General features: G+C 51.7%; 1 protein-coding gene across 1 annotated transcript in view; it reads left to right on the top strand.

The window, feature by feature from the left end:
- The first annotated feature begins 7,376 nt into the window (after positions 1-7,376).
- LOC103915124 (homeobox protein ceh-8-like) overlaps positions 7,377-9,476 on the top strand; it is a 4,757-nt gene continuing 2,657 nt past the window's right edge. Inside the window, exons 1-2 of the mRNA XM_009321882.1 lie at positions 7,377-7,568; positions 8,156-8,347. Coding sequence (XP_009320157.1) covers positions 7,377-7,568; positions 8,156-8,347 — 384 coding nt within the window. The remainder of the gene's footprint in view (positions 7,569-8,155; positions 8,348-9,476) is intronic.

The following is a 9,476-nucleotide window of genomic DNA, read 5'->3' as shown; positions in this document are numbered from 1 at the left end:
CCCCCCTGCCCCGGCCCCCCGAGTTCAGCCTCCACACGATCTGTCCCGGAAACCTGCCGTCCCGGGCCGGAGGATACTCTGGTTTCCCAGAAGCGACCTGCAAAACGCTGGCCTCGGGGACCTCCTCCACCCCTTCCCCATCCCTGTGTCCCAGGACCGGCTCTCCCTCACATCAGGGCCACAGCCGCCGAGTCTGGGTGGGCTCCAAGCCGCGGGGCTGGTCTGCAGACAGGGTTACACCTTCTTCTTTTCAGGTGTGAGATGGAGCTGATTGCATAAAGCAGAAACCCCTGAGGAGCTGCTTACTCGGATCAATGCAGTTATTTAGACTAATGTGAAGTGACTCACTCTCTGCCTGAAATGGCATTCCCTCGGAGGTTTGGAGGGATCTGAGTGCCGCAGTGCCCCAGCCCAGGTAAGGCCAGGATGCCCCTCTCCCTGGGCAGCAGCACAAGGCAGGAGCGGAGGAGGGAAGTGCCACAGCTCCCTGCGGCTGTCTTTTGGGATAGGGAGTAGCCAGCTTCCACACTGCCCTCCTGGCGCAAGGTAACCGTCCCAGCAAGTCAGCAAAGGCCTGTGAAAGAAGCTGTCTTGTATGTGACGAACCCAAACAGCCTCCTGCCCCGCTCTGTGCGGTGCCTATGGCTGGGGCACAGAAAGCAGCAGTGTCACAGCCTGTATACTCTTTCGCTAAATACAAACACAAGCCTGGGCAAGAGGCATTGCCAGCGTGTGATCCTCAGGCCAGATCTTCACCGCTTCTCAGCCTAAGAATGCAAGGTGTCAAAGACACGGAATCACCTGATGCTTGCTCCGGGCCTGACAGGACCGCTGGGCCACCACAAAGCCTTGTGCCTCAGTTTTCTGGCATGTGGGGAAAACAAAAAAAATAGCAATAGCAATTACCCACTGCTATGTGCACTGCTGAGGGTGGGGTGAGGATGGGGGCAGTGACCTCTTTGTGGGAAGTGATTGATTAGGACTGTATTTTCCTTTTGTCAGCTATACTGAGGAGATGATATTGTGTTATTTCAAATCCTTCCCCTAACCTGATAATTTAGGTCACGCCAAGGCAGGCCGTGGATAGATCATTTTGCCACAGAACTACCCAATGTAATTGCACTGCATTTGCTTACAGTTTGGACACCATTCCTTCAGGTCTCTGCCAGCGTATCTAACCAGCATCTCAGCTGGGTTTTGCAGCTTCTTAGCTTCAAACTGTCCAAACTCCATCATTATCCATAACCAAGCCACAGAGTTAAGTGCTGGCTTGGAGATGTACCCTAGCACAGCGGTCCCTGTGGTAAGGTAAGGCCTTTCCCTGATATGAAAAGCTGCCTGGAGCTGAGTCTGCTGACAAACATGAGTTTGTGATGGACCCAGCACAGTGGGATGGTGGAGATCCCTCAGTTAGCCTGGATATTTACTGTATTCTAAGTACACCACTTCCTGCAATACTGGATCAGACCAGCTGGCCAGTTATGCTGCTTCTGACAACTCATACAAAGAGAAGCTCTCCTCCCCTCCCAACATCAGTTAGCAAACAGTGTTGGCAGCCTCCAAAGTCAATTGCCTACAGCACAAGGACAGGGCTGGGGGAGTGTTTCCCCCACCCCTGTTGACCTGCTTTTCTTCGTATCTGACCCATGTTTTCTAACTGAGGCTGCCCCCTTACTTACCAAACTGCCCAGTTCACGGTCTCCTCGATGTACCCAGTGGCCTCAGACCAGCATACGGAAATTCCTTTAAGGCTCTGAAGCCAACAGCTGGCATCTACTGGTGTCAGCAGTTCCACTTTACTGGTACAGGGGAGCTCTCTAACTCTGTGAAAATCTAGTCTAAGCAGGAGGCAGAGTTGTCTCTGGGGTCATAGTAAGGCTGTGCTACAACATACCCTGATCTTACCGCTTTGCTTTCCAAGTAGAAGGTGCACATCTCCAACACACACCTCAAATACAAACAGCTGTGAGCACATTATGAACAAGTCCTAAACCAAGCCGGCTAACCCAAACTTAAATCCTCCGCAACATGTGCAGTTATCTCCCTGCGGAGAGGATGAGAAAGAGACAAAGAACCACATGTGGCAGATCTGAGTCAGGGCACTGAATACTCCACCGGAAAATGCTCAGACACCATAACGATGAAGGCAATCTAGGAACTTAGACGGAATAGACTGGTTTTCTGTTCTCTTTTTCTCTTTCCTCGCCTCTACTTAATGTGGCCCACCTTTTTCTCACTGTGTTTAACTTTATTTCTTTGTCCAGGAATGCACGCATTGCCACATTTAATTGTGCAGATTATGCACTCAGGTACGCTGTTACAAGCACAGAAAAATTTCAAACCTCAGTGTCGCCCAAGCCGATGTGAAACTGTCTTTGACTGTCATGGGACCAGAATCCATCGCTGCTGAGGAATTCTCCCAGTTACACAGTGAGAACAGAAATCAGCACCTGGCCCACAGGGCTAATTCCCTCTCTTTTGGCCTTAACTTCAGGAGGTTGAAACCAGATGTTCACGGGTTTTACCATAGGGGAGGTTTTAAAGCTAGGAAGAGGATGTTACATAGAACAGGCTGATTCTGAGCATTTTCTTTTCCTCTTGTTTCCTGGTGCTATAGCAGACTGCTGTTAAGCAGGCTGCCAGCAGCCCTTGGCATTTCCATGACTGCATCATTCAGCGCTGCGAGGGACAGGTTCAGGTGCTCCAAGCCACTGGAATGTCAGTACGTGAACGACACGTGCAGAGGACAGGCGTTGAATCCCATGACCGGTGTACACTTATACTCTGGGGATCAAATCAGAGAAGAGGAGTGCAACAGGGACTGGCCTTCATCACTGAGCTGTGCTGGGGAATGTGCTGCTCAATAGCCTGCCCTGGCTGCAGGGCAACGCTGCTGCCTTGTCCCCATAGTGGGTGCAGCTGGTGGACAGATCAGAGATCAGACCTCCAGCTGGGGCCAGCACATGGCTCTGCAGAGCAGATGGGTACTGATAGAAACTGAAATCTTCAGCGGTTTGTGTCAACATGCTGTCTGTGAACTGCAGTGGCTGAGGAGAGATGAACTACATCGGGCTTGACCATTTCTGCTGCAGAGGTGGGGAAGTCCAGTGGATGCAGTAAGTGAAGAGAGACAGCTGAGGTGTTACCATGTCAGAGGGCCCTGCTGGGTCACAAGTCAACACCTGCATCTTTGCACCAAAGCCATGCAACACTCTGCAAGGTTACTTTGCATCTGCAGGCACTTTGACACTATTATTAGGCTGTTTACAACCATAGTAAAGCAACTTATTTGCGAGTGGGGTTAAGAGAAGGTGTTCTCAGGCCTGCCTTAGAACTCCCCAGAGTTTGCATGGAGGACACAACTGGGGTTAGAACAGGACTTTTTAGCAAGGCGTTGTTCCCAACACAGACAGTCATGGCTGCTCCTCCTCCTTCACGACTAAGCTGTGCTGGGGAAGAATTTTTATTTTGTCACAGCAGAGTCTGGGGGTCTGGAGTTCTTTCACTGTATGATTCTGTGGCTTTTTCTGACCTTGCAGCCCAGGAAGAGACGCAGTGGATAATACAGTCTCTTTGATTCTTTCTTTGCTGCCCCCAAAGATGTGCTTTCACAGCCTAATATGAGCTGGTTCTCCATGGACAGTCTGAAGGAGATGAAGTACAGATAATTTTTACCTTTACGCCACTAGCTGATGTCAATGCTGTATTCCCCTCCCCAGCCTCCACTCTTCACTGGATTCACTTGCTAGACAAATGACATCCAGGTAAAAAAGCTACAGCCTCTCACTGTTCGTCTCTTCTTTGTTTCTTTTTCTTTCCATCTCAGCCCAGTCGGCCACCTAAATATTGTTAGACAAAAGCAGGTAAATCTTTTTCTTCCGTCAGTCCCAGACAACATCCACTTGCAGATCCCATTCCACAGCCCTGGGCTTCACCAGCTCTGCCATTCATATGTAGAGCAGGTGCCAGCCAGGGAGCCTCACGCTCTAACACTTGCTAATCACTCATGAATGCATGTGCAAGAGCCAGTCTTGGAGAAAAGGAGAGGGTGGACAGGTGGGGGTAACGGCCAGGCAATGTGGGGATCCCTGTCTCAACCCCTGGCAGATTTGAAAGATGAGCACACTTTTCCCTAATCCCAACCTTCCCTGTAATTAGACACTTACCTCACGGGTGATCTGCTCTTACGGGGACTTTCTGGGTCTTAAAAAATCCAGATGGCACAGAATGGGCACACTGACCTGCCTGAAAAGTATGTGCTAACTTGGAAGAGCTTGGTTAGCGGGATGTATTAGCAGCACTTGCAGACTGTGTGCCCTCTTAAGACCTGCGCGAGTGTAATTACAGTCATCCACTTGGCACATAATCCTCATTAGTTCTGTTCTGATATGCATTAACAATGGTGAAATACATGGGATCAGCCTCAGATGAGAGATGGGGTAGAAAGCAGGTGTCACAACACACAGTGAACTCGAGAGAGCCTTCAACACGCATGGAATCTAGCTACCACTTCAGTGCCCCACTCGAACCGAAGGCTCTGGCAGCTATGGATTTTGCAGAGACTTTTCCCACTGGGTGAGCTGTAGGAAACTGCCCCCATCAGAATGGGGGACACGAGCAAAGAAGCCTCAGGAAAAAAGAGCTGCTGTTTCATTCCGAAGTTCATAAGCGGTGCGTGTTTGGGGAACAAAAGGCAAACTGCCTGACACAGAGCACCCTTTCAGAGGAGAGTGTGGGAGGTGACTCATGTTTTGAGGCTACACAGGGCCTTCGTACACTGAGAAACACAAGACTTGCTATTCCCCTCTGGTGGTGGAAACGGCAGAAAGCATTTGAACACAGCTACGTCTATGCTGTTTGCTTTTAATAAGAGGACTGAGCCTGTAGGAACAACCACACTATGGCTAGAGGGAAGAGGGGAGAATTCGAACAGAGAGGATGCTTGGAAGGTTTTTGCCCAATATGCACAATCTCTCCGTGTTCCCCAGGACTTTGCACAACCCTGGCTCCAAGCTGCGCTGCTCGCAAGTCTTCCCTTGGAATATTCCATATTCCAGCTGATGGGCACTGGTGGGAAATGCTTCTTGAGATGAGTGCTTACGACTATAGCACTCCAGCATCATGTGCGTGGCAGGCACGGATGAAGCGTTGGTAAAGAAAGAACAGACCCATCAAACCCTAGAAATTTGGGTTGGCTCGCTAGCCTGCTTCCCACCTGTTTTTTGACACTCAGCTTTCCTGCCTTTTCAGGGAGTCGCTTGGTTTTGTGCCATGGCTCCTCTGTCCCAGTCTGCCTCTCGCTGCTAACAAAGGGCCACATCATCCAGTAATTCTCAGGTGATTGAGAGACTGGGTTGTTAATGGGAGGGAGAAGCTTTGTCCTTTTCTCGACCTGCTCCCCTAAAGAGTCAAAAGAAAGGAAAACTGTATTTTAATATGAATGAAGGTCTAATTTTTGTTATTCTTTCTTGACCGCCTTCCTTCCACAAACATGACATCTTGGGTCCAGACTGTGAGCTGTGACCACGCTACAGGGGGCAGGCTGTCCGGAGCCAAGTGCTGGGCGAGTACCGAGGGCTGCAGGGCAGGAGTGTTTTCGTATTACACCTAACTTGAGGAGTGTTCAATTTAAAAAAAAAAAAAAAAAAATCAAAGGTGCCTGCTTAGGAGAAAAGCCAGACAAGCTCAGTAGAATACAGGGGAGGGATTTCTACCTGCCACGCACATCCCTGACAGAAGATGATGGCTCCCAGGGAAACCTCTGAGGGGCAACAGGGCTCAGGCCATGGTTCCCTGTTCACTAATACCGAGCCTGCACCCTGCCGCCTTGCTGAGCCCCTTGAACATGAGCAGAATGGCACAGCGACACTCAGTGACACTTCACAGTATTCACCAGAACACAGATGACCCACGGTTGAGCTAGCTACAGGAGGACAGAAGGGCACCTAATCTACATAAAGTTTGAGACAACCTCTACTGCTATAACATTAACCTGCTGATGAAAATGAGTTTAGCAATGCTCTGAGGCATGAACCCATAGTATTTCTGACCCCGTGGTATGAGCTCCAGAGCTGGATTTACAGTATCAGCCAGCTGCTGCTTCCCCAGCTCCAGTTTATGTAAACTGCTGTGTTTGCATCACTTCAGCGCAAGGTTGAGCTCCCGCCCTCTGAAGGTGGTGAACCTACTGACACTAATGGGGGATCCCTTGTAGGGGGAACTTGCTGGATGAAAACGTCTTCCAGCCACAGTCCTGTCTCGCCTGTGCTTAGGCCAAGAGGCCAAGACTGCTTTTAGACCTGAGCTTCTATCTTCGCTGCTGAAGGACTACAGAAAAGGCTTTTTAGGGCATGCTTCAGCCCAGTGAGTGGCTACATTCATTTCCATATACTTAATGAGCCAACTTTTCCATATTCACCTGACTAATACTCCACAGTATTAGGCACGTAATGAATTGAGAACTGCAAAAGAGGGGGGTGGCCACAGCATGAAGGGAGAGGGGGACACAACTTTGGGCCAAAAAACAATTTGTTGCTGCTGTCTGGCCCTGTTGGGAAGAACAGGATTAGACTGGATCCGAACTGTGTTGCTGTTCCAGTTGAAAACAGCTCCAAAAGAAACACGAGTGGATACTTGCGTCTGCTCTATGAGTCATTCCCAACAGGTATTTTTTAAAAGCACATCAGCTCTAGCCATTCACGAGCAGTATATCCAGTTTGCAGGCTGATGGTGCCACAGGGCAGATGTCCCAGACCTAGCACCCTGGGGAGCCTCTCAAACGTCCACATCTTGCTTCCCATAGCATCCTCCGTGCCTGTATGACTTTTGGATTTACCTTCCCAAGATATTTTTCTGTATATCATTTATTTGGGGGGAAATAACTGGATTTCTTTTCTTAAATTCGGACTTTAGATGGTATGGTTTTGTACGCTCACACAGGTCTTGTTTCTCTCACAAAGACATTTTAAAAGATACGTTTGGTCACCTGATTAGAGGTATGGTTGAGGAGAGGGGGCAAATTATCCTCACTGGAAGGGGATATATGGAAAAGAAAAGAGATTTGGTGGTTAAAGCATAAAAATAAAGGGAATGGAAGACAAGTGGGATGAGAAAATCAAAATATGAACAAAGACAGGAAGAGGAAAAAGAAAAAGGAGAGGGGAAATTAAATCAGTTCCATGCACACTACAAAGCAGGTCTGTCTCTGGGAGGGAATCTGATCTATACGTGAAAACTGATCTATATATGAAAGTTACAAACTATGAGTCGTTCTGCTGCGTTTCCAAACACACACACACACACACACACTCACTCACTCACTCTCTCTTCCCCGAGGGAGGATTTGCTGGCGGAGGCGGTGTTTCTCCGGCTGTAAAATGCTAATCCCTCTGCCGCGGGTGTCCCTCGCCAGCCGTGTCCCCTCCGAAGACTCGGGGGTTCCTGCAGCCTGTGGGATGGCCGGCAGCGCCTCCTGGAGCCCTCCAGCACCGGGCGGGAGGGTCTCCAGCCGGGTCCCCTTGCCGATAGCACGGTATCAGTACAGAAAATTATTTCGCCTGGTGCGCGCTGTAGGGGCAGACGCGGGGCGCCCCTTCAGCTGTCATTGCCGAGAGACAACCAAACGCAAGGGCTTTGGTCTGTAGACACAGCACACACACACACACACACACCCCCCCGACCCGACCCCGCAACCCTGCGTTTTTCTCCGTCGTTGCAACGGGCTGGTTTTGGTGAACTCGGAGAGTCCCCGCGGGGAGCACGCGTGTCCCGGGGCAGCCCTGTCCGCCCCGGGGCACCCCTGTCCGCCGGGGACCGTGGGGACCGGCGGCCCTCGCCCCCACGACGGGCAGCACGATGGCTTCGCGTCCGAGGGGGAATCACTTTCTGTGCGTGCATCAGCGGGGCTGACGGCAACAAGCAAGGGACCTGCCCGAAACCCACAGCCCGGGGCTGCGAGGGCAGGGGGAGCGCCCCGGGGCGGCGGGCAGCCCCCCCGCTGGCACTGCTTGCTTCGGGGCGAGAAGCGGGCTCTGGCTCTAGCTCTGTATTTCATCCCTCTCGCCCGATTATAAGCACTTTCCTCCGCGTTCCTAATCGTCTCTCCGCCTGGATCCTGTCCGGATTCTAACTGAGAAACGAAATCACCATTAATTAGGAGGTGATCAAAGGTGGGCCCGACAAGGACCCCTCCAGGCGAGCAGCGCCGCAGCGTTACCTTGCGGCAGTGGACTCAGGGCACCAGCTGGGGCTCGTTTCTCATGATGACTCAAGAGGGGAGGAGGAGATATATGGAAGCCAAGGGAGGCCCCTCTCTGTCCTCTCCAAGAGATTTTTAGCAGTGCAACAGGTTAGTAGCTACTCCCCTGCCTTTGTACACAGGTAGGTGCCTGTGTCCTGTTTCCTTGCGCTGGGGGAGGTGGGGAATTAGTTTGATGTGTCATATGCCCTCATTTGTACTTCCTCCAGGTGGTTTTCCAGGTTTTGTAACTCCCGGGCTCTGAGATCATCCCGGTAAACTTTTAATTTCCTTAAAGGAAGCAATAGTAGTTGCGGGCGGCGGGGGGGAGTTTATCTTCCTCAAGCAGACTGTAGACCCTGGCTTTAAATCCTTAAGATCTATAAGGCTCTTTTATAGCTGCACAGCTCTTGCTTCCTTTGGGATCTGACTGGGTGATCCCCATGTCTCCCTGGTGTGTAGCAAACATGAATTTTTTTTTTAGCTACTACTTCTTTCAAAAGCAAAAAAAAAAAGTGTCAGATGGCTAAGGAGAGAAGCTTGAAAAAGGTGAAGTGCCATTTTTCTGTGCCCCTGCAAAACGGGCCTGCCCGTCTCAGCCTTGGGCTAGCCGCTGGAGAAGCAGCTCCTCTTTCCCGGAGCCCCCTTCCCTGCCACACAGACACGGCTCTGCAGCGCCGTCCCCCCTGCCCCCAGCCTGTATTCACTTGCGGGGAGGTGGGGAGGTGGAGGGCTCATCTGTTTGCCACGACGGTTGCGATCTGCAATGCAGACACGCAGAGTCTCCGCATGCCCCGGGGCAGGCTCTGGGTTCCCCTCCATTCTTTGCATTTGGGTGGGGACCAGTGAGGAGGCGGAGGTGGGGAGAAGGAGTGTTAAATGTGGGGGGTGGGGGGAGTGCCTGCCAAGCCCTGTCCCACTCACCGGGCGGCTCTGCTCGGGCCCTCCGGCCCTGAGGGGGAAACAAGGCTCTTCCTCCCACCCCCCAGCAGGGAGGGGTGTGCTGGCAGCAACGGCCTGACCCCCACCGCGGCACCTAGGAGCCAAGCTGGGAAGCGGGGCCTGGTGTCCCTGCCCCCCCCCACTCCCTGAATGCCCCCAAAGCCCCTCCCCTCCAATCAACTGACTTTTAACATGACAATGGCCATGACAATCCCTTCTAGCCAAGGCCAGGCTGGGGAGGACATAAAGCAGCCCCCCCCCTCCCCCTAATGGGGTACCTGCCTGCGGGCTGCCTGCA

This window comes from Pygoscelis adeliae, unplaced genomic scaffold, assembly GCF_000699105.1.
Source record: "Pygoscelis adeliae isolate BGI_AS28 unplaced genomic scaffold, ASM69910v1 Scaffold384, whole genome shotgun sequence".
Lineage (NCBI taxonomy): Eukaryota > Metazoa > Chordata > Aves > Sphenisciformes > Spheniscidae > Pygoscelis > Pygoscelis adeliae.
The sequence above is the reverse complement of the archived record's forward strand: the minus strand, read 5'-3'. Positions and strand labels throughout refer to the sequence as shown.